Source organism: Drosophila innubila, assembly GCF_004354385.1.
Source record: "Drosophila innubila isolate TH190305 chromosome 2R unlocalized genomic scaffold, UK_Dinn_1.0 1_C_2R, whole genome shotgun sequence".
Lineage (NCBI taxonomy): Eukaryota > Metazoa > Arthropoda > Insecta > Diptera > Drosophilidae > Drosophila > Drosophila innubila.
This window is the reverse complement of record NW_022995374.1, coordinates 5366260-5391059: the sequence shown is the minus strand read 5'-3', so window position 1 is coordinate 5391059 and position 24800 is coordinate 5366260. Positions and strand designations below refer to the sequence as shown.

At 38.9% G+C, this 24800-nt stretch overlaps 3 protein-coding genes across 3 annotated transcripts; 2 read left to right on the top strand and 1 right to left on the bottom strand.

Annotated features, from left to right (window-relative positions):
- Positions 1 to 7294: 7294 nt before the first annotated feature.
- Positions 7295 to 20128, top strand: LOC117785981. The gene is made up of 11 exons (XM_034624281.1): positions 7295 to 7409; positions 9480 to 9615; positions 9715 to 10775; positions 11235 to 11309; positions 14552 to 15784; positions 16540 to 16872; positions 16936 to 17253; positions 18436 to 18583; positions 18638 to 18834; positions 19142 to 19325; positions 19430 to 20128. The coding sequence occupies exons 1-11, from the start codon at positions 7295 to 7297 to the stop codon at positions 19746 to 19748; spliced, it is 4119 nt and encodes a 1372-aa protein (XP_034480172.1). The 3' UTR covers positions 19749 to 20128.
- A 270-nt stretch (positions 20129 to 20398) lies between these two features.
- LOC117783689 (endonuclease G, mitochondrial) lies at positions 20399 to 21523 on the top strand. The gene has a single exon (XM_034621217.1). It carries the CDS (start codon positions 20480 to 20482, stop codon positions 21407 to 21409), a length of 930 nt encoding a protein of 309 aa, XP_034477108.1. The 5' UTR covers positions 20399 to 20479; the 3' UTR covers positions 21410 to 21523.
- On the bottom strand, positions 21422 to 24138 carry LOC117783688 (T-complex protein 1 subunit epsilon). The gene is made up of 3 exons (XM_034621215.1): positions 23909 to 24138; positions 22275 to 23256; positions 21422 to 22201 (listed from the first exon to the last, which is right to left on the bottom strand). Exons 1-3 carry the CDS (start codon positions 24014 to 24016, stop codon positions 21666 to 21668), a joined length of 1626 nt encoding a protein of 541 aa, XP_034477106.1. The 5' UTR covers positions 24017 to 24138; the 3' UTR covers positions 21422 to 21665.
- Between the last annotated feature and the right edge of the window lie 662 nt (positions 24139 to 24800).

The window sequence follows — 24800 nt, the reverse complement described above, 5'->3', positions numbered from 1 at the left end:
GTCGTCTTTAACAACTGACACAGGCAATCGAACTTTGACTGGGCCACATTTCGTTGTCTGTGTGTAATACAATACAAATTATTATATTAATGTCATAATCGCTACGTTGACTGTCTTCTTCTATTATTTCGCGGAAATTATTCCAAGTGAATGATCATCTAGCACATATAGTTGACTGTTATTGAACAGTTTGAAATGTCGGCCTTCTGTATTCAAAAAGTGAACGTCTTGGCAATAATAATATTGTCAAGCTTTATCCCTTCCATATCAAAACCCAAACATCTTTTGCAGACGACCTTGACATAACAGCAGCTGTTGTTGTTGCTGTTGTTGTTGTTCAAGCGTCAATTGTTGCTGTTGTCGTGTCAATTAACTGTTTTAAATGGGTCACAATTGCGGTTGACATGTAAAGAGGAGGCTAAAGATACGAGTTTACTCGTTTCTGTGTGTGTATCACAAACACGTACGATCGAGCGCGTTCAACATAAATAACTGAAATTTGCAATAAAACGCATTTTGGGCAATTACTTAACAGTTCGAACCTTAAACCTAATCAAGCAATGCACCACACGATTCCGAGCAACAAGCATTTGATGATCGATTTTAATGTGGGTCAATCAATTGACATAACCAGCAACTGTTGCGCTGTTAATTTGCGTGCTCCTTGCTCTGCTACTGTTAAATGTTACTCTCACTGCTAAAGCTACAGCTGCTGTTACGGCGACTGTTAAGTGCCTGCTGGCATTTGATGATCGATTTTAATATGGGTTAATCAATTGACATAACCAGCAACTGTTGCACTGTTAATCTGCGCGCTCCTTGCTCTGCTACTGTTAAATGTTACTCTCACTGTTAATGCTACAGCTGCTGTTCCAGCGACTATTAAGTGCCTGCATTTGATGATCGATTTTAATATGGGTTAATCAATTAACATAACCAGCAACTGTTGCACTGTTAATCTGCGCGCTCCTTGCTCTGCTACTGTTAAATGTTACTCGCACTGTTAATGCTACAGCTGCTGTTAAGCGCCTGCTGGCATTTGAATATCGATTTTAATATGGGTCAATCAATTAACATAACCAGCAACTGTTAATCTGCGCGCTCCTTGCTCGCTACTGTTAAATGTTACTCTCACTGCTAAAGGTACAGCTGCTGTTACAGCAACTGTAAAGCGCCTGCTGGGCGTAGAGTGTGTCTGAGAGTGCCTGTGTATATGTAGGCCAGTGTGTTATTTGGATTGAGATGCGAGGGAGACCCTCCTCTTCATCCTACGCCACCCTGGCTGCAGTCAGGCAACCAGTTGCAACTTTACGGCACAAATTGCCCGTTTGACTCGTCAAATTGCATAATAGTATTATGTTTTATGTGATAAATATTCCAGTGGAGCCCCTGGAACCAATGGAGCCACATGCGTGGCCCCACACAAAGTGCACCAACAGACAATAATACGTTTGCCTTGCGGGTTGCGGCTACTGCGGATGATTGCTTTCATTTTCTGTGAGCGATTCCCAAATTGCGAATGCAAATACTTCCTGTAAAGTGAGTTTTGATTTCAACTGAAATGTGGAACACACAATTGGCAGTGGGGCATGCCACGCCAAGACGCTGTTTGCTAATAGTTATTGTCATGCTGTTGTTGTTGTTGTTGCTGTTGTTGTTGGCCAATCCATAATGCACATATTGTACAGAGTTTCTATAGACCTGGTTAGTGTGGGCATTTTTAGTGACACCAAATTGATCAAGTGCCCCGTCTCAATATGGTTTCATAAAGATAAAAGAGATATGACATGCAGCCCATTGAGTTGAACGTGATTGAACATAAATTGAATAACGAACACAAATCGTTTATGATAAGAAACGACCGGTTAAGTTGAAATAACCAGTTTCCAATTTCAAATCAGACCATTGACATCAACTGTGGCCAATTCTCAGCCATTAAGAATTCGTTCCAGTAATTAACTATTGTTAATTTAATAATTTCGATAATCTTTCCAGCTGACAAATCAATCATTCTAGAATGTTGAATAAATATATTATGGAATTAAGCTAAAAGTTGAATAGATTTTAGTAAAATGCTTAAGATTATTGTCCTGCAGCTCATAGATATAGAAAACTAATATTCTATTCTGATATTATATTTCAAAGTGTTTTCCTTACATTTTAAATTATTTTTTTTCTATCCGTCTCAAAATAAACTTCTTTCAACTATTCTTCAACTATTCTCCTTACAATTCCAAAATTCCTTTTCTAATTCCTAATGAAGAGCATCTATATCACAACCATATGACTTGAAAGAATGTGCCTGAGAAATGAGAAATAGCAAAATGCTTATGTAATTAATATCCACAGGTTGTGCCATCGGACGTCGTTTCCTGCTCGCCCACAACTGTCAATCACCTCTGATCAATTTATGCGTTTACTCAATCGATGGGATTCGCTTTCAATTCGTTTTCAATTTTGCTGATGTTTCTGTTTTTTTTGTTTTTATTACATGTTCCTTGGGCCCGATACGAGCGATATCTGCGTTCAATATCTGTTTTAGACACGCGTTGCGTATTGAAATTTTTCACGCTGGGAACGTGATGCCAAATGCGATGCAAGTCCAAGTGTTGTACCCATAAACATTTTTGTATATAAAAGGGTATAATCACGTCCTAGAAATTAATGGAAAGAATTTGAAGCTGACTAGTTTCTTATTAATTAATATTTACTAATTTGTAGTGCTATGTTGAAGGAAAAATAAATTGTAAAAAATAAAATCAATGAAATATAAATAAACAATTTATACAAAATTTTAATAATTTAATCTTAAAAATATAATAGTTTTATAATGATTGAAAATAGTCTTCTTTTGAAATATTAAATTAAAAATAATAAAAAATATGTAAAACCTAATTTAGTTAATTTTTAAATATATATAAATGATAAATCTTTTCAAATAAAAAAAGTATTTTTTTTCTTTTTTTTTTAATTGGACAAACAAGTAAAATGCCTTTCGTTCTAGATAAATTAGAGCTTGAAAAATATTTTTTATAATTTTAAATAACAGATACTTAATACATTATTTAGGGTATCTATTGGTCGACTATTCTGTCGTCTATTGTGATTGCTGGTGCTGTTTTTCCGCACTTGTCAGTCGTGGCGCGTGCGCCATTCGACGATCGCACTTTGAATTTTGAGCGATTTCTGATGCGATTTTTGATAGCTGCGCTGCGAGGCACAAACGATCCGACGGCACTTTGGCCACACTGACACGCAAATGGGCGCCAATGTGGAGCAGAGTGCCCCAAAAAGCAATATCAAAACCAAAACAAATAACAATATACGATCGACGGCATACGAAATATTGTGCAATCTTCGAATGCCAATTTCATTTTATAAATAGTATATATACTTACTAAGTCAAACTTACAGATGTTGAGACTGTGAGCGGAAGAAACACAGCAAAGATGATCTGAAAACAGGGATTAATACAAGCATTATTAAAAAAAAACACAAAATTAAATAGAACTAATATAAGAAGGTATTAGTATTACTCAAATTTAAATTCATAACTTTTAAGATTATAAGCTGAACTTTTTATGTATAAATTTCTCTTATAAACAAAATAAATACCAAAATTTCTAAAGTAACTTTTAGAATTCCGTGCCAATTATTAATAATATTGCATATTTTAATATTTTGTTTTCTGCCAATTTGGTTATTGTTGCCATTTGTTAATCTGTCAGCGAGTTTGGGGCACGACCTGCGCTGGAGTTCACCTTCAACGGGCTACGCCCAAGCATTTGTTGAGGATTCTAAGTAATTCCTGTTTCGTATGCAAATTAGTTTAGAATGAGCTCAGCTAAGCTTCTTTTATATCATTTTTTCAGCGAATCTGAGGCAGCTGGAGCTGAAGTAGTTGCTTCTCCTGCTGCTGGACACGCTCACTTGGCGCTGCCAGCAGCGACGTCGCTGCCAGCGTCGACGCAGAAGTCGTTGCCGAGGCGCTGATGAAGAACAGCCCCGGCCTGAATTAGACGACGTCAGCAAGCATGACAAGGTCGGCAGTTAAAGGTGTCGCCAATTATAAGGCCCCCTAAAAATACAAGTATTTACACACATCTAAATCGCTTCTTTTTTTTTTTTTTTTTTGGTACTTGCAGTGAAAACTTGCACCAATTAACGCTTCAAAGACTCCCAAGTCGTTGGTATACAGCTTCAATTTATGCCGAATTTCAGTTGCATAGGCCATTGCCTGGTAAATGGGCATGGAAATACATAAATAAGCAGCCCATTCAATTTGAATCGAGCTCTAACAAAGCGTAAATTAAGTAGAAGCTATCCAGCTTTGAGTTTTAAGTTGGAACTTCTAACTATCTAAAAGTTGATTCCACTTCAACTGCTCTACTAATTCTAAAACTACCAACAGCCGACTTCTTTCAGTCCAGACACTTGTTTCTAATTGCGCACACTCACTTCTTCCGTATACGCTTTCCAGTTTGGCTTATACAGCTATAGCAGAAGAACTGACCTGCACAAATATATCGAACTTATTTAGAATTTATTTTTTCAAATTTAAAATAAAAGACTTGCAGTTCATAGACCAAAAACAATATCAAAAATTTGCTTATTTAAGAAACTATTAATAAAAAAAGCTTTTTATTTAATACAAAGGATAGCTAAATAATTTTATATAAATATTTAATTTTACCTAAGATTAATATAACCATAAAATATCCTTAAATAAATCAACATTAAAAAAAAATTCAAATGTATATGTTCTGTATGTCTAACTAGATTATATTTATTTAAATATGTTTTTTATTTATTTGTTTGTTTTAGTTCAAATTAAAGAGTTAAAGTTGTTGGATAAAAATTTGTGTTTTCAAAATTTTCGCTATTAATAGAAAAAATTTCTAAAATACATACATAAGTACGTATATTGATAAATATATATATTAACAGATATAAAAAATGCAATCTTTAAGAAAAAGATATTTATATATTGAAACCAAAACTGCATTTAAATTGAAAAAAATAATAGGGACATTTAAATTATTTTCCGATTTACACTGCACATAAAGTAATGAATAAATATTGAAAACAAAGTTTTAGCTCAACAATGTCTATATTTTCCATAACATTGAAATTATAATCAGAAAAGCATCAAGAGATACATATTAATCATTTTCGAATGTAATCATATTCAATTAAAGTTTAAAATAAAGTTTATAATAAGGCTTGGGCTTTTGAAATGCTAGCTAAAAATATTTTTCTCGCAGTGTGAAAGCTTAGCTAGAGTATATTTAGCTATTTATTTCATATAATTAGATATAATATATTATGCCCAATATAGGATACGGATAGAGTATATAATGTGCGGCATGCAACCAAATTTAAATTGCTTGTTACATTTTCATTTTGTAACAATTTTCGTGAGTCATTGCCGCGTCAATTAGAGGAAATGCGCGGCAAGCGAAGAGACCAAAGAAAAGAGTACGAAGATGCGATCAAGGCAAGCGCCAGGCCTTTCTGGGGAGTGCTGGTAATGCTAATGCTAATGCTAATGATGATAATGATAATGATGATCTCTAGCGCCAAACTTCAGTGCCTCCAGCGAAGTTGCCGCCGCTGTTGCCTGTTGCCTGTGACTCTGCCACAGCTAAGTTCAAATCTAAGCGCCGTAAACACCAGCAATAACAACAACAACAACAACAATAATAGCTAAGCATCAACAAAAGAGTGCGATGCTTTTTTGTTGTGTTACCTCTGCCTCTGCTGACTGCGCTGCTGGCAGCGCTGCTTTCTGCTCATCCGATGAGTTTCGAATACAACTAAATCAGAATTTTTATTCAGTTTCAATTGTTTAGCGAGTGCGGATCGGCGTTTAGAGTTCCGAGTCGCAGCCAAACGAAACGAAAGCGGCTTGCAAATAAAAAAATTGAAATAAAAATAATTATAAAAAAAGAAGAAAAAGTATAAAAAAAATATAAAGAGTAAATAACAACAACAAAGAATACTTTAAATCAAATCAAGTCAAATAAAATAGCGCTGCATTTAGAAAACTGTATGTGCGTGAGTGTGTATACGTGTATGTGTGTATGTGTGGGTGTGTGTGCTTTTGGGTGTAAGAGCTTTCTTGTCGTTAGCCGTAATTCGCAAAGTGTCAAAGCGCAACGGAAGCTTGGCAATCTAATTTACCGTTATTTTTCTTGTTTTTATTATTAATTTTAATTTTTTTTGCTACATTTCCCAGCTTAATTTGTTGTTTCTCAGCTTAGTCGTCAAGCGGAAAGGCGACGGAAAAGCTGAAATTTTCACTTAAATAAGAATAAGAATTTTTAAAGTTATTTTATATATTATTGCGAAGAGAAGCTTTCAGCTTTACCGATTAATCATTCATATTGTTGATGGCTTTCAACTTTGCCTAAACTTTGTTTATTTTCTCAAGCTGTCATCATAAATTAATTGCCATTTTTAATGCCGCTCTCTCGCTCTCATTTACCATCTTGCTCTGTCTCTTTTCTTTTCATCGCAATAATTAAAATTTTTAGCCAATGTGCGCTTTTTAGTTGCTTTGTTTTTGTTTTATTTGGTTATACATTTGGCCAACTGCGACGGCAATGATGGCAATTGTATTTACGCATTGCTGAGCACTTTGTCATTCAAAAATGTTAATTACCAAAGTAGCCAAAAAACTTTGCTCGAAAGGTCAAAATTCAGGCAATAGAATTTTCTAAGCCATCATCAAAGAAGGCCTAAATGAACTAAGGTTATTGACACGCTCTCACACTCATGTTGTTGATCTTAACTCCAAACTGAAATAAAATGTAGCATCAAAGTGTAGGCCATGATATAAAGAGCGATCCCACAACTCATCTTTAACGATCTGCATATTTTGGCAAGATAATTAACGGTGAAAAGAATGTGAAAAGTAGCGAAACGTAACGCGAAAGCCACAAACTGAAACTGAATCAAAAACAGAAACAGAAACAGAAAGAAATGAAGCTCATTGGCACGCGAATGTAGCGAAAATAGAGAAAGAAAGGAAGAAAAGCAAATAAGAGAAAGAGCCGATACAACTGAAGAAACAGCAACAGAAATCGAAACAGAAGGTTTCTACGTCACTTGCGCTCCACAGTGTCTTTCAGTTCCCAAACTCCCGTCACCTCAAACAGTCCACTTCAAGTCCAAGTCCAACTCCAACTTGAACTCGAACTCACACAATAATGTTAAAGGAAGTGAACAAGTGACAACAACAAGCAAAAGGGAAACTATAAGTGATATATCTCTATCTAAAAAAAAGAAAGAAATGCTTCAAACTAACTACAGGCAGCGATTTCTGTTGCTGCTCTGGTTGATGCAGTTTCTCTGGAATTTCACAGCAGCACTCACAGTGGATAATCAACTCGTCTCGGCGCGAAATGGTAAGCGATTTATGTGAATGATGACGGAACATACCAATCGATTACGACATACCATTAATTATGGATTTTAAGAATAGCTTTTATTATTATGGTTTTAAAAATAGTTTCAGTAATTAACGCTTATAATGAGCACTATTAGGGGGAAACAAAACAAATTTTAGTTGAGATTACAAAATTGGCAATTAATTTGGCTTCGTCATACAGTTTGTAGAGATAATACATACCTACAATTCTCAACAAAACGGGCAAACTTATAAAAACTGTTGAAGAATATTAGAAAATATATAAGAATTATGTTTCAATACAATTGATATACCAAAAATAGGAGGGAAACATTTTATATTTAGTAAAGCTGGAGAAATGAAATATCAGAACCATTTTAAAATCAAGCAAAATCTTAGAAGGCATTACTAAGCTTTATTTAACGTTCTAGAATATAGAAAGAATTTAGGAATTTAATATTAATCATAATAATAATATCGATATTTCGATAGATTCAGATTTACAACTTGTAAATAAATTTAATGACAAAATAATAATTACAATTATTTAATTTTGCAAGAAATAAAAAAGAGTTTTTGTTAGTTGAAAACTTTTCTAGATTTCGCATGATTTTAACACAAGGTTAAAAAAAATAATTAGTAATATTTGTAAAAATAAAAATTAAATATCTTATATTTTCATTTTTAATTAAATATCTTATATATTCATTTTTACATTTTAAATCAATTACTCGAATAATAATACACAAATTAAATCTGTAGAATTTTTTTTTTAATATAAATTAGTATATTAATTTAACTGAGAAAAAAAGACTGAAGACAGGTTAAAAAACAATTTAAACCAAGTAAGCTTTTGATTTCCACATGTTCTAATTTGTGCATGAATCCTTTTTAAAGTTCACATATATGGAATGTTGTTAAACTAATGGCTAAAAATGAGTACAAATTATATAGAAGTGAGACCCAAATCATCATGCATCATAAGCGTAACCTCAGCAGAACTTTTGTATCTCTTTGACCTTATTGAATAATTCATGGAAGCGTGTGGAGTTCCATGGAGTTCTATGGCAACTATGGGGCACACATGGGTTAATGGCAGTCAACTGCGTCCACGCGGCACGCAAGCCAAATAAAAAAAATTCAAATTCAAATTGAAATTCAAATTTCAATAAAGAACAAAAGCTCACAAATAGTTAACTAACGCTGGCAGACAATTGAAAGAGCCAATAAAACTAACCTACCGTACAGTGAAGCTTCCCAAAACAGGAGACCAAACCGCAAAATGGCCTTGAAAGTGCAAGTGTTTGTTGGGCGGATGATGACGCCATCGTCATCACAATTGGTTATCGAGTTGAAGTTGTAGTTGTACACTGATAAAAAAAATGTTCTTAAATCAAGATTTTGGTCAAAAAACTAAGAAATTTGGTCTAAAAAATGCGTTGAGAACATAAAATTCTTAAATTAAGGGAACACATCTTCGTTTTAAGAACAATTCAAATAAGACCAAGTCCTTATTTTAAGAATAAATGTTTTTAAAATTAAAATACAAAAATAAAAAAATTAAAAATGATTTAAAATTCAATTTAAAAAAAAAAAATAAAGTAAAAATGATTTTTAAATTTATATTTTTCATTTTTTATTTAATTTTGATTTATATACATTTTATTCTGCCTTTAATTTTATAAATGTTAATTTAGTTTGTTACGAGTGGGGTTCGAACCGGCGCCTACTGCTTTTTAACTGATGCGGTTTCTCTAACCAGAGCGCCACCAGTCAACCATTTACTTTATATGAAATAGTAAATATTTATACTTTCCTAACAATTTAAGATTTTTATTCTTATATGAAGATTTTTTTAGATTAATAATCTTAATTTTAGTAATTTGATCTTAAAATAATCTTGTTTTTTGAACAAAATATTTCAGATGAATGTTCTTGATTTTAGAAATTGGTCATTTTTTTCAGTGTTGTTGTCTTTATTCTTCGCTTTTATTGCCCAAGAGTGTAGTGAACTTTTTGGCCAATTGTAGTTGGCAAATTTGTAATTTGCTTTTCTTACCATTTGCAGATTGTTTTGAACGCATCGCTTTGGAGGCAATGCTGCCATTTGAGAAGACCTTCCGCACCGAAGACACCAACTCGCTGAAGATGTGCAAGGAGAAGTGTTTGCAGGCGGGCGAGAAGTGTCAGGCCATTTCATTCGGGTGAGCAGCAAATTGGCAATTGGCAATTGGCAATTGGCAATTGCGATTACCCAACAACAACGTTTACAAACAATCTTTTATACCCCTTGATTTTTGCAGTGTGCATCGACGCGGAAACGGCACATGTCAGTTGTCATCGGAGCAGTATGGCAATGGAGCTAACGGAGGTGGAGGCGGAGGAGGCGGAGGCGGTGGTCGGCCAGGTGGCATCATTTTCGATCCCGACTTTGATTTGTATACGCGCAAAACGAATTGCTTTGATTTGAGCGACAATTCGATTGGCGGCCCAAGTCCGATCAGCACGGGCGTAACGCCAGTGAATCTACCCAATCGACCGCTGGATGTGGGCAATACTCCCGTGCTGGTTGTGAATCCCACACCGCACACACATCCAGCTGAATCTCATCCGCATCCGCATCCGCCGCCACATCCACATTTGCCACCGCCCACAGGTTCACCGCCCGGTGTCGGTGATCGCTTGTATTTCTCCCATGAGATTTATCCACTGTACAAATATCCCACGCTCTACGAGCACAATTATCCGGCGCCCAACGATGATGTCTACATTCCGGGTGGCTATGCGGCCAATGTGCCCGAGGTGGATGAACGCTACCGACCGTCGTATGTTGCTCTGGAGGATGGCAATGTGCATCCCACGCCACATGCTCCGCCACGTCCTGTTTTTGGCTTGGGCTATGGCAATGGCTATAGTTATGGCACACCCGAGCGTTATGCTCCAACCACACTGCGTCCTGCCGCTGCCGAGCGTCCCAGCTATGCACCGAGACCCGATTACGGCAATGATCGACCGGATTATCCACGTCCTTCGCCAGCGAGACCCTACGACAGCTCGACACCTCCCGAGGGCTCCTATGGACCACGACCCACGCCCAACTATGATGGACATCGTGAGCCACGACCGGATTACACCAATCGACCTGATCCTCCAACACATATGCCGCAAGATGGTGGCTACAGTCCCGGTCCTGTCCCCGGCTCCTCGGCACGCCCGCCAGTCTACGATAGACCGCCACCTCCTAGGGATGAGTATGTGCGTCGCAATGGCAGCGTTATGCGTCCTGATGGCTACAGTGGCTACGATGACGACAAGACAATTTCCACCTACTTCAATCCCGAGGATTACATGCAGGGAAACAAAAGTAAGTCGCAGCTATTACACTTCAATTGAATCATAACGAACGAAAAGGAAAAAAAAAGTAAGGTTCTTTAGAAATGGGGTTAACTGTACGTAAAATAAATAGAATATATTTAAAAAAAAGAAATGGGTAAAGTAAATTAAAACTATCTTGTTTAAGAAAAACTTCAGCGTACTAAAGAAAACAATTACAGAATTTTTTAATCTAAAATCAATGTGGAGTTGGTTATAGAAAGATTAAATTGCACCTGGAATATATGTCTACCAAATTACAATAAAGGATATTACTAAGTAATTTTTAAAGATAAATTGAGTAACTTTGGGGATTATTAAAGATCAATTTAACTACACATTGACTATTAAGAAAATAAAAAAATATCCTTATTAAGACAGCAAAGTGTTATCTCAATTATTATAAAATATAATATAATTATTATAAAATTTTATAAAATATAATCCACAGATCGTCCCATGCCTATGCCTGGCGATAGAGATCGCGATCGCGATCGTGATCGTTATCCCCTGGATGAGATGAATGGTGAGTAGAGAGTCTTCATTACGTAATAACTCCTTCAAAAGTCATAATCAAGTCCCAACTAATTTTGGATTCGCGATCAGCTAACAGAGCAACAGACTGTGGAGGTTTTTGGAAGCGGATTTGATTGTAACAAACTAACTGAACGTAGAATTAACATTGCGCACAATTAAAACTCATTACGGGCGGGACAATCAAGTGGAGGGATGAAGAGGGAAAAGGGGAAGGGTCAGTTGACCCACATTATGTATTAGCTTTTATTTGCGTAACAAAACTAAAAACCCATTAGAATCGCATAAAGCGCAATCGCGACGTCGAGTGGGTGGACAGTGGCTTGCTTTGCTGGTTGCATGTGCCCCAAAAAACATTTACACACTACTAAAAATGAATAATGCCAATATAAAGCTTATGGTGTGGACAACACAACAAAATGATTAATGCCCGCAAAAATGTCGAGCAAAGTTTATGCGAAAAATGGCAAAATTGTCAGCGATTTGGGTTATCGATGGCATCGAGCTCAAAAATAATTATAGAGTACTCATATAATATATGTTTTTTTTTTTTAAAAAACTTCTTTGCTATGATGTCAGCTTTGGGTTAAAGAATTTATAGAGTTGTCAAGTGCAGAAAGATTGATGACAATTCTAAAATTACGCTGCCAACTCATCAAAGAGTCATTTATAATTGCGATCTGAACTCAACTTCCTTTGGGATTTCTCGACTGTGACGAAGTACATGAACTTTCAGTAGCATACACGTACTTGTATCATGTGGTGATGGTGATGGTGACATAAGCCAAGTTCAGCTCAAGTGAAGCTAGCTATGATCTGACAACTGTCGAGCGTAATTAAATTGCCACTCTGCATGCGAGTTAGTCAGTTAGTTGACTTTATTAGGTGTGGGACAGATCTTTTGGCTAAAGATAAACATAATACGGCGACTTTTAGAAACGGAAGTGTTTCTTTTTCGCTTCTTTTTTCCTTCTTGTTGATATTTTGTTAGCGCTTTTTTGGCTATTTTTTTTGCTGAAATTGTGCAAGAGCAATTGCACTTGAACAGGCGCCTTTCCTCCCCATCCCTCACCCACGTATAGACTTGCATTGTATGCAAATCCGTTAACAGAACCAATGCACAAAAAAGCTTACTGCATGCGGTTGGCCATTGAAATGACAGCAGTGACATTGATTAAGAAACGGAAATGCGCTCAACTTGTCTGGCTTTTTGTGCCTCAAACATGGCTCATAAGAAGCAACAATACGTTAAGTGGGGCAGAGGGAGACGGCAGGGGAAACGTTAGATCGATGCGATTGCCAAGACTTGGGCAACGAACTTCATATTAAATATGAATTATGCATTTTATATGAACGTTATGGATTTTTTTAAATGGTGCTAAGAAAACAAAAGACTTAGGCAACGAACTGCAGCTTAAAGCGAGCAGAAAAGCCTTAAAGTTCTTTATATATAAAGTTTAAAGCATTTAACTCTTGCTAGATATACATTTACTATTTTTAAGTGTCTAATTAAAGTGTCAGTTAACTAGCTGAAAGATATTTTGGCGTCAAATGTATAGAAAATAATGACAACTTAAAAAATAGCTGTCAAAGTAGCTTAAACTGGATTATGAAAAACTGGGTCAAAATTGAGTATTTAAAAAAATGTAATAAAAAAGAAAAGACTTAGGCAACGAACTGCACTTTAATTTAAGGATTAAGCTTAATTACTGAGAGCCAAGAATAGAGTTTGTCCAACTGCAATTAAAGTATGTTTTTAGTGAATTTAGTATGTCTAATATCGTTTTATTATATTTATATCTTTATAAAGTCTTACTTTTTAAAAAGTTCGTAATTTGTATTTAAACTACTCTTAATCTTTCTACAAAAGTCCCTATCTAAGTTCTGTTTTGATCTGAGTTTGTTTTTGTGAATTGCTGAGAATTCTAAGAATTTTTTGCTCCATACAGAGCTCAATTCGCTTTGATCTTGTGGCATCCTTGAGTGACGTCACGTTACGCATTGCTGCCTTGAGCATCTTCTTCTCATAACGCTTGTTGTAAGTACCACTTGCCCCCGTATTTTCATCTGAATCAAAGATAAGCAATCTGCTGACCAAAAATACTCATTAAAAACACGACTCAAGGCTCCACAACGCCCCCCCGCTGGGCATAGCTAAACAATAAGCCAGCCAGAGCGAAAGACAGATAGAGAGAGAGAGAGCGAGAACAAACCGAAAGAAAAAAAGCTCTCGCCCTTGTCACAAAAGCTTTTTCGTTTGTTTTGCATTTTCAAGCTGGCGGCGAAAAACGCGCGCGTTTTTCTATTAGCGTATAAAACCGCAAGCTTGACCACAGAAGCTGCTCATTCGCCATTAGAATCGCCATCGCTGCGCGTCGCAAAACCGCCGGAAATCAAAATCGTATGCGTATCCTAACTACGTGAGAGTGTTTGAGTGTTTGAGTGTATGAGTGTGAATGTAATGGCTGCTGCGCCTGCGTTTGGCTATACAATTGACATTCAAATATTCTAATTGTGACAGACAGTCAACAAAACGCGACGAGCTTACGTAACCACTGAATAACACAGTGAAAAATACAATAAAAATAATAGAGAAAAATAAAAATTATTTAAATAAAAAGCATAAAAGCGCGCTCGTTTACAAAAAATATTTTTTGGAAATTATTAGTGCTTCGCTGAACGCGTTCCAATGCGGCTGCATATAATGTACGGTTTATTTCAATTGCTGCTGCTGCTGCTCTGCTTCGGACAACACCAGCCAAAAAGACGCGTAAAACTGCACACTTTGCATAATTTGCAAAGCAACAAGAAGAACTTTAGCAACAACAACAAGAACAACAATTTTCCAGAGATTAGCTGTAGCGAAGGCTAAGTTAAGACAGCGCAGGGAGTTCAGGGTGATGCGGGGGGGTAGGTGTCCGCTGGCATCGCAACATGAGAAACATGACTCGAACATAATTTACAGCAGCAGCGGATGTGACGGCAAAAAAAAAAAAAAAGAAAAAGAAAAATAATAAAACCGAAAATGAAGCAACTTGTTGTAGCGCCCGATCTTGGGTTCTGTTCGCGCGTTTCAAACGCTTCACTGACTTTAGCTACAGCTCCAAGCATACATAGATAGTTAGTCTCTTTTTTTTTTTTTGTTGTCCAAAACCTTTCGAGTTGCTGTTGCAGCTAGCATGCCACATGATTTCTGCATCTTTGCAACAACTTTGCATCTTCATCTTATTGCAGCCTGTTTCCGGCGTGTGTTGGCTGGCAAACGTATAGCTCCCCATTGGGTGCGTCGCTCCATCTCTTGCGAGCGTGTCGAGGAATGCATGCGAGAATGCGGCCATGAGAAGCGTTTCATGTGCGAGGGCTTCAACTATCGCCTGGATCCGTCCGGGCATGGTCAGGGTGATTGTGAGCTCATCGAGATGCCATTATCCCACATGGATCTCTATTCGAGCGCCAATCGACGCGACACGAATCTGTTGCGGCATCCCGACTATGATTACTATGAGCGCGATCGCAATGCGCCGAGCAGTTGTCGACGCAACATTTGCCAGGATTGCTCCAAGTCGCCGATCTCCAGCGATCCCATTTACTTCAAGCCCAGCAGCAGTGGTAGCGGCAGCTATGGACCAGGACCCAGCAGCAGCGGTTATGCAGATCGTGATCGCGATCGTGATCATTATCGTCCTCCTCACGGCAACACGGCTGTGGATCATTATCGTGGTCCGTCTGGTTCCTATGAGCATCGACCGTTCTCTGCTGAATATCACGGCTCACATTCGTCGTCCTCGTCCTCGTCCTCTTCTTCATATGAATTCTCCTCGCATGGTGCCGTCTCCGGTTCCGGCTACTATGGACACACGCCTCCCAGCAGCTTTGGCGATCACTCTCGTCCGGATTATATAGATCGTCATGACTTTGCACGTCCCGAGCCGCCATCACACTATAGACCCGATCGCTGGGAGACGTTACCCAGCAGTTCCGGCTATGACAGCTCCAATTACAGGCCGCCACGTCCCGAAACCGATCGCATAGATAAATATAGACCATCGTATCGACCAGGTGCGGATTACTCGCCCTATCGTCCACCTGCACCACCTGGTCCTCCAGCTACGGGGCCAGCTCACAATTATCTCGATCGTGATGGACCTGGAAGCGTTGCCTACAAGAAGCCCAGCAAGTTTGTGCCTTATTTGATCGGAGGCGGAGCCGAGGAGAGTTGGGGCAGCTATGGTGGCAGCTACGGTGGCAGCAACAGCAAACACAGCTCCCACTGGGGACTGAGTGAGTCACAGCGTCGCAAGGATCAGCATGACTTCAACTACTTTGAGCTGGGACCACCAAGTCACAGAGAACCACCACGTGAATCCAATGCGGTGCTACGTTATCCCGGTTCCAGCTACGACCACGAATATCCAAGACTACAGAACGACTACAGGCGTCAGTGGACGAGAAGACCCGGACCAGATGGTAAGCTTTACTCAAAAATATCTGCATATTAAATCAGCCTAAGAAAATCTTACTAAAATTTAGAAAAATTGTCATTTAGAAATTAAATTCTAAAAGTTTAAATTTTATTTCTTTTTAATTAGCAGATTTTTTAAAAGTTGTAAGCCCCAAATATTGAAAAATATTGCGAAATTTTTACATACATTTAGAGCTTAATTTCCTAATTTTTAACGTCCTCTAAAATCCTAAAAAATAAGTATAAAGTAGGGAAATTTGAGCATTCATTTATTTGCTCAACTTTTAAAATTTTAGAAAGTTTTTACTCATTTCTAAGGTTATGAGCAATAAAGTTAAGAACATTTTGTCATAGTATTATTTTGGTAAAGTTTTTCTCAAAAGTATGGAAATTTTGCATAATTTTAGACAGATTTTCTGTAATTTTTAGGCCATGCGTCCTAAAAGCAAATCATGTTAATATTATAAATTTTAAATTTTTCAAAATTAAATGAATAATACTTTAAAAATCTCTGACTATTTTAAAATATTGCTATTAATATACTAGATTGAATAATATTTAAAAACTATTTAACTATTTTAAAATATAACTTTTAATGTTAATCTATAAATTAGTTAATATTAATATTATAGAGCAGTGGTGTCCAAAGTAGGCTAAAAAAAACCCCATTTTTTAGTCTTCTTTATCCAGCTCACTGTTCTAGAGAGTGGAAAAGTGAGGAGGTCTTGTAATGCTTAATGTTATCCTGCCATTCCTTTAGAATGCTCCGCCAAGACGAGCGAAGGTTTCCGGCTGCATAAGACTGCCATAAAGCATGCCTTCAATGTGCCCACGCTGACGGAATGCGAACGCTTGTGCTCGGATCAGCGACCCAGTTTCATTTGCCACACCTTCAGCTATCGCTATAATCAGGCGGGTCGTGACAATTGTATGCTGTGCGATAGACCCGTCAATATGCTCGACTATTATGTGGACATTGAGCCGGATCGTGATTACGACATCTACTCCATGGCCGATGACATGGATGTCTGCCGACAGCCGCCACGTCGCAGTGATGGTCCCAGCACCGCTCTCTCCGATCCACGCAATGCTCGTGAGTCGATCTTAAAGGAGTGTAGTTTCTGCTTGATTCCAATCCGTACTTAATCCTTTTCAGAGTGCTTCTTTCGCGCCATCGATGCCACACGATTCTTCAAGTCCATTGTAAGAGATTCCCTGACTGTTCGCACTGTCGGAGAATGCGAAATGGAGTGTATTCGATCCACAAAATTCACTTGCCGTGCCTTTGCCTTCCGTTATGGAAAACAGCGTCATGCCGGCGTCATAGACAATTGTCAGCTAAGTGATTGGCCAGTCAGGGATATGGACAAGGAGCGTCATCTCTTACTGGACGCCGCTTTCGACATCTTCGAGCGTGCGAGCTACGGACATGGCTGTGAAATTCAACCCATCGTGGATGAAAAGCACAAAAAGTGTAAGTACTTAAGATGTGTATGTCTAATAAAGGAAGAAAGAGGATATGAATCTCCGATTATTTAAATTGTAAAAATTAGAAGAATTGGACAGTAATTTTGACTTGTAAACTGGCTAAATCTGAAGCTTAACCAACTTCAAACTGTCATAACTTGATCAAATCTCAACCGAATCTCAAGCGGAATGTCATTTTGATCAAGATTTGGCCTCTTAATTCATTCTGCATTTAAATTTTTATCACTTAGAAAATTTGATATTTTTTCGATTCTAAGCCATCTAACATCCAATTTTCCATACTTACCCCTTGACATTTTTTCAAAAACTTTGATCTCTCATAACTTCATCAAAAATTAACCGATTTTCAAGCGGAATGTCATTTTGATCATGATTTGGCCTCTAAATTCATTCTGCATTTAAATTTTTAACATCTAGAAAATTTGATATTTTTTCGATTCTAAGCCATCTAACATCCAATTTTCCATACTTACCCCTTGACATTTTTTCAAAAACTTTGATCTCTCATAACTTCATCAAAAATTAACCGATTTTCAAGCGGAATGTCATTTTGATCATGATTTGGCCTCTAAATTCATTCTGCATTTAAATTTTTAACATCTAGAAATTTTGATATTTTTTCGATTATAAGCCATCTAACTTCAAATTTTCCATACTTACCCCTTGACATTTTTCCAAAAACTTTGATCTCTCATAACTTCAACAAAAATTAACCGATTTTTAAGCGGAATGTCATTCTGATCATGATTTGGCCTCTAAATTCATTCTGCATTTAAATTTGTATCACCTAGAAATTTTGATATTTTTTCGATTCTAAGCCATCTAACATCAAATTTTCCATACTTACCCCTTGACATTTTTTCAAAAACTTTGATCTCTCATAACTTCATTAAAAATTAACCGATTTTCAAGCGGAATGTCATTTTGATCATGATTTGGCCTCTAAATTCATCCTGCATTTAAATGTTTAACATCTAGAAAATTTGATATTTTTCGATTCTAAGCCATCTAACATCCAATTTTCCTTGACAATTTTTCAAAAACTTTGATCTCTCATAACTTCATCAATAATTAACCGACTTTCAAGCGGAGTGTCATTTTGATCATGATTTGGCCTATTAATAGGCAATATTAATTGTGCTTCCAATTTTCCTTCCCCTTCTCGTAGTGTGTTACTTGGGGTATGGATCGCCGGCCAGACTGCTGCCTCCGGCTATCAAGAAGGTCATCTCAGTGCCCTCAGAAATGGCTTGCAAAAAGGAGTGCATACACTTCAGGGAGACCACGCCCTTCAAGTGCTACGCCTTTAGCTATGGGTAAGTTGAAGAATCAAATTTAAGCTTTAGCTTACTAATTAAAATTCCTTGCAGCTCCCATGGCAGCTGTGAAATGTCGGATCTCGATCAGACGGAGTTGAAACTGGACGTACACTATACGCATACCAAGGAAAGGGATTACTGGCTGTTTGCCTGGAATCCCTTCGATTGGACATGTCGCGATAAGGTCAATACGATCGGTGGCTCAAGGGTTAACAATGATCGACGCATGGATATATTCAGGGAACCGGGTAAACTGACACTCTTAACCTGTTGCACGTCCTTCATTGTGTAAATAACCACATGGGCAACAGCTCCCAGTGCAGCTTCAGCCCCAAAATTTAAACCTAATTAGCTTATAATATTGTATTATGTGTAATTAGTTTGTAACGGCGGAGAATGTAAATAATGTACAGTAGATCCAAAACATTGGCGAATCCAATCCCTCTCCCCTTCATACAATTACTAACCAAACTGTTGTGTATGATGCGCATGTCTCATAAGGAACTCTTCCAAAATCTCTTAACTAACTTTTCATTCGCCTTAAACGTATCGAAGGAGACGTTGCCTGGCGACATTACACGGTCTCTGGAAAGCCCTGTCGTCGCAGTAGTCCATGTGAGAAGAATCTGATCACGGGATTCTATTCCTGCGAAACGGATGGTTCGGAAATTGGTTCGTGGGATTACTGCTGCAAGACGGATCATCCGTGTGGCTACAGTCGCGGCTTCGACTATCCCTGGTAAGTATAATGCTGATAATGTAATTTCACAAATATCTAAATGGTTTAATAAATCATAAAGCGGTTATATATTAAAAGTATATTAAAATGTCTTCCGTTTTCAGGTGCTTTGTGGGCGATGAGGCGGATCAATGGCGCAAGTGCAGCGATCGTTATTTTCCCGGCAGCAACAGCACGAAGGCAACTCACTCAAATCTTGGTCTGCCCAGTAGTTCCAAGCAGAAACAGAAGCATAAGCCACTGCAGCCAGCGACAGCCGCAAGTAGTGAATATACACAGCATCCACCACGTCCCGGAGGATTGCAGAGTCTCAGCGATTTTGCTGCCGCAAGACTTTGGCCCGTGACGTATCTTTATAGCGAGGGGCCTCCAAATGCGACGGAGTTTAGTAATTTCGTTGATTGCAACAAGGAGACGTGTTAGCGGCACGCAAAATGCACATTAAGTATTGTAGTTCCCATTATCAGATTTTCCCCCAATAGTTTTAAAAACACACTTAGATCCAACCATTTACTCGTAACAATGACGAATAACTTTTTCTCACCGTTTTGCAATGTGTCGTTGTGATTTTCAATGAGATTGGAATACCATTTTCCGTCATAATCAAATCAAAAACTAATTAACTTATTAATTTTAATATGCAAGCTTTTTAACGTTAATCATAGTTTCGTGTTGACGATAAATTGTGTATGTACTTATGTATTTAAGTCGAATGTATATGTACTTAATATCTTCATCACATCTAGAATATACGATTAATAATAAATTAAAAAACTAGTTAGCTGCAGAGCGGTTGTAACTCATTCGTATTCTAATTTAATTGTTAATTTAAATTGCGCGCCGAAAGCATACAGCTTTTGTAATCGACTACTTATCGATAATAATACCAATCAAAACCTCTGTTGCCAACTTATCTATTTTCCTAGCTAGTTCTGGCTACTTTCACATTTCGATAGCTGTGCCCGTCTCATCCCAGCTCAAAAAGCTAAAAATCAAACCAGACCCCTTCGAATTCTACATGCAACTTTTTTCAGCCGGGTGGCAGCATCTTTCAAAGACATTTACATAAATACAACTTGGCATGTATTTTATTGTGCAATAACGGGTCGGCGTTCTATATTTTCTAAATATTATTAATTAAAGTGCAATAAGAAATGAGTAACTTGAAGATTGGAAGCATTTTGACCATTGGCGCTTCGGCCTTGGGTGCGTTCTATCTCGGTTCATATACAGAACGCCGCAGCAATAATGAAAGTGGTCGAGGAGATAAATTAACACGTTTACCCGGATTGCCTGCATTTGCAACCGTTTCAGCGGCTTCACTGATACCAGCTAGCGAGAGCAATCTGTCGGCAACACCCTCACGAATTGGGCAGATTATGAAATATGGGTTTCCCGGCCTGGATCATGTGCGTTCCCAGTCGGATTATGTCTTGTCCTATGACAGACGCAACCGGGTGCCTCATTGGGTGTTCGAGCACCTAACCGCCGAATCGGTGGCCAAAAACGATGCCGTCGATCGTGCCAAGTCGGACTTTAAGCCCGACGAGAGCATACATCCGTACTTCCGTGCCCAGAACACCGATTACCGTCGCTCCGGCTATGACCGGGGTCACATGGCGGCGGCGGGCAATCATCGCCTGCACCAGAAACACTGTGACGACACCTTCCTACTGTCCAACATGGCGCCACAGGTGGGACAGGGATTCAATCGCGATGCCTGGAACACACTCGAGACGCATGTGCGCAAACTTACCAAGTTCTACACCAACGTCTACGTCTGCACCGGTCCACTGTATCTGCCCCACAAGGAAGACGACGGCAAGATGTATGTGAAGTACGAGGTGATCGGATCCAACACAGTCGCAGTACCCACGCACTTCTACAAAGTGATTGTGAGCGAGGCTGCTGACCAGAAACTGCACATGGAAGCCTACGTGATGCCCAACAAGGTGATCAGCAATGACACGCCACTCCAGGTGTTCCAGGTGCCGCCAGAGACGGTGGAGCGGGCCGCCGGGCTGCTCTTCTTCGATCAACTCAATAGGCAACAATTGGCCAGCATAAATGGCAAGAAAATTTAAGATTGTCGTTTAGAGTTTTTAGTAAATTGTATTTTGTTTAATTTATGGTTGATTTCTTCAAGTTGCTCTTCTTTTTGAAAGAATTGTGTTGATTAATAAAATGTAAACAATTAATACAGCATATTACAAATATATATAGTAGTATGAAGGAGCGTGAGCAAGCAAAGCGTACAATAATGCATTTTAATGTTCTTTTTGTGTGTGTGCTTAGGTCTGTGGGTGTATGTGTGTGTGTTTGAGGGTGCGACATGGTTGTTTACATGCCATGATTCTTGGAGCGCACATCATCGATCTTGAGAATCATCTTGACCAGCTGTGTGGACAGCAGAATCTGTTGTTTCTTCGAGTGCAGAGACTCGACAACATTGTGATGCTTCATGTCCGATTCGCCAGTGAGCATGCAATCGACACCCAAGCTGGACTTCTTCTCAGCCACTTGGTTGGCCTTCAGTTCCGACAGCGTTTCAATTGGGTGCAGGCCACTGTTCTCAGCCAGAGCCAAGGGAATGCTCTCCAGGGCGACGGCAAACGAGCGGAATGCATACTGTTCCAGCGTGGACAACTGATCGGCCTCCTTGGCCACAGCCAGGGAGCAGCTAATCTCAGCGGCACCACCGCCATAAACAATACGCGAATCCTTAATCAGAGAGCGCACCACACAGATGGCATCGTGAATGGAACGCTTTGCCTCGGCAATAATCATGGCATTGCCGCCGCGCAAGAAGATTGTGACTGCCTTGGAGTTCTTGCACTCCTCAATGACCAGCATCTTGTCCTTGGACGTGCCAAAGGCTGCAAAAAGGAAACCAGCAGTTAGCTAGATCCGATTTAAGGGATTTCAAAGATTTCAAAGAGCAGAACTTACCCATTTCACGCACCAATCCAGCGCTGCCCAGTTTCTCGGGTGTCAGCTCCTCGAATCGTGGCACAATGCGACCGCCGGTGGCAATGGCAATCAGTTCAATCTCGGGACCACCGACCCAACGCACAGCTGGCAAATCCTGCTGCAACAGCAGATGATTGGCCTCGTCATCGAAGCCCCACTGGCAAATGGCCAAGGTGGCGCCGGCATCTTTCACCTGTTTGACCATCTGGGTGAACTTCTCCTGCTCGTATTCTCGGAGTGCTCTGTAATCTTCCGCAGAGGTGACATCCAACTTATGCTTGGTCTTTGGCTTGGGTGGCTCAAAGGGGCAGGTGAGAATCGCCAGCTTGACATTTTTCAACTCCTTGGGCATTTGAGAGTGACTCAATGTCTTGTCAACAATGACACCCTTGACCAGCATCGAGTCCTCCATGCGTCCACCAACTTTCGTCTCAATCTTGATCAGCTCAAAGTTGACATCCCTCTTCTCAATATCAGCCACATTGAGAACTGCATCGACGGCCATTTCAGCCATCTGACGATGACATTTGTTCACAATCTTGCTGCCCAGCGTTGTCATGGCAATCTGAATGAGCGGCTCCTTGTTGTTGGGATCGACGGGGAAGGGTTGAGCAATTGCATCCAGCTGCTTGATGGCACACTGGGCGGCCAATTCAAAACCATCGGCAATACGAATCGGATGAATACCGCGATCAATTAAGGCTTCTGCCTGCTCCAAGAGTGCACCAGCGAGCACAACCACACCGGTGGTGCCATCGCCAATCTCATCGTCCTGCGACTGCGACAGCTGCACCATCAGTTTGGCAATCTCATGGTCCACCTCCATGAGCTTCATGATTGTGGCACCATCGTTGGTCACCGTCACATCGCCATCGGGACTGACCATAATCTTGTCCAGACCTTTTGGTCCCAGAGATGTCTTCAGCGTTGTGGCAATCTGACGCGCCGCCATAATGTGCGTCTGCAAACAAGAGGGAAAGAGAGAGAATGAGCATAAGATATACATATAAGTGGGGGTATTCCTGAAACAGATTCGGATTTGGTTTCGCTTTCTAAACAGTTTCAGGAATGACCCTTTTTGAGCACTGATCTAGGAAAAAACAAAAACAGATTTCACGCTTTCAAATTCTTTTTAAAATTCTGAAAATCAAAATCAAATCAGTGTTCAAAAAGGGTCATTCCTGAAACTGTTAAGTGAAACCAAATCCGAATATGTTTCAGGAATACCCCTAGTGTGTTTGTATGTGGCGCGTGACTCAACCAACCAACCGGCAGACAGTGAACATCTGTGCAGTGTCTTAACCTCAACATGTAAAAGTGACGTCACAATTTGGCAACAAATTCTTGTTTTATTCCAACATACGCCAATACATCATTCATTGCTCATTTATGCCTAAAATGAACACTTTAAGCAACCAACTCATATGGCGACTATGAAAAATGCCGGCAGTTGAGAACATCTGGAACATTCGGCAATCGATGCGTCATTGTTTTTAAAGCTTCGAGATTTTCCATTGCCAATAATGTTTTTGGTTGACTTTAAGTCACATATTGGCACTATACAATATGCGTATCCTTTATCAACTCATTGGATATATCAAGTTTTCATTTACCTTAATGGCATCTGTTCCAGTGATGCGCTTCTGCTGCTCCTGGTCGCGGAGAATGATGAAAGGGCGACCATATTCGTCAAACGCGAACGTTCCTGGAAAGGCGCTCATAGTTGCTTAGTTAAAAGGACCGTGGATTTAATTGTATTTCACAGATTAAATTTTCTTTCCTTCCCTAAACGAATCGCACAAAAATTTGACTGGTAATAAATGATAGCGATGACACCAACCAACGGCTATCGACTGCAATATAGGCCGCTATCGATAACAAAATTCGTACGATTGCCCTGAAATGAACAAATACGTTTATATTTATTTGAATATACACCATTTATTTTTTTGCCTAAAACAGTAGCAGTAAGCTCGTTCTTTAGTTACTTTGATTTTAAAACGAGCACTTACTTGGCTTTTTTTAAATACATGAGCAGTTCTTATTCTATCGATTCTTCTTAATCGATTAGATCGTCCTCAACACTCTCAAATATTATATCGATATTTTGTATGACTGTATCGATAGATTCACAAGTTCCGGCGCACAATTCGAGTAAGAGCTTGCTTTTAGTTCATTTAAGAACTTTTCTTAGCTTATTTCGCAATAATTATTAAAGTGGATGACAATTTATAATTTGAAACAAAGGACATCATCTCTATGAATATTCAATATTCATATTAAGATAAACTTAAAATAAGGGTGAATTTCTTGGGGGCAGCCGATTTTGCAATTTAATTTATATGGCCCATGCTGCCAGGCTGGAAAACTTTGGACCGGGTGGCAATCTTTCACAGTACGGAATTGCCAACAATGGTATTGGGATCCCGTTCGATTCATATTCAATTCAGCAGTCGAACTAATCAGATCGCAAGTGCAGAGTTATCTTAAACGCTTCTCGCTAAG

Bases quoted from the DNA above. Each gene is read 5' to 3' on its own strand.
- LOC117785981 (XM_034624281.1), top strand. From the start codon at position 7,295: ATGCTTCAAACTAACTACAGGCAGCGATTTCTGTTGCTGCTCTGGTTG. The intron at 15,785-16,539 runs GTAAGCTTTACT...CCATTCCTTTAG, and splicing joins GAGAAGACCCGGACCAGATG to AATGCTCCGCCAAGACGAGC. The intron at 16,873-16,935 runs GTGAGTCGATCT...AATCCTTTTCAG, and splicing joins CTCCGATCCACGCAATGCTC to AGTGCTTCTTTCGCGCCATC.
- LOC117783689 (XM_034621217.1), top strand. From the start codon at position 20,480: ATGAGTAACTTGAAGATTGGAAGCATTTTGACCATTGGCGCTTCGGCC.
- LOC117783688 (XM_034621215.1), bottom strand. From the start codon at position 24,016: ATGAGCGCCTTTCCAGGAACGTTCGCGTTTGACGAATATGGTCGCCCT. The intron at 23,257-23,908 runs GTAAATGAAAAC...TCTTGTTTGCAG, and splicing joins CTGGAACAGATGCCATTAAG to ACGCACATTATGGCGGCGCG. The intron at 22,202-22,274 runs GTAAGTTCTGCT...TCCTTTTTGCAG, and splicing joins TGGATTGGTGCGTGAAATGG to CCTTTGGCACGTCCAAGGAC.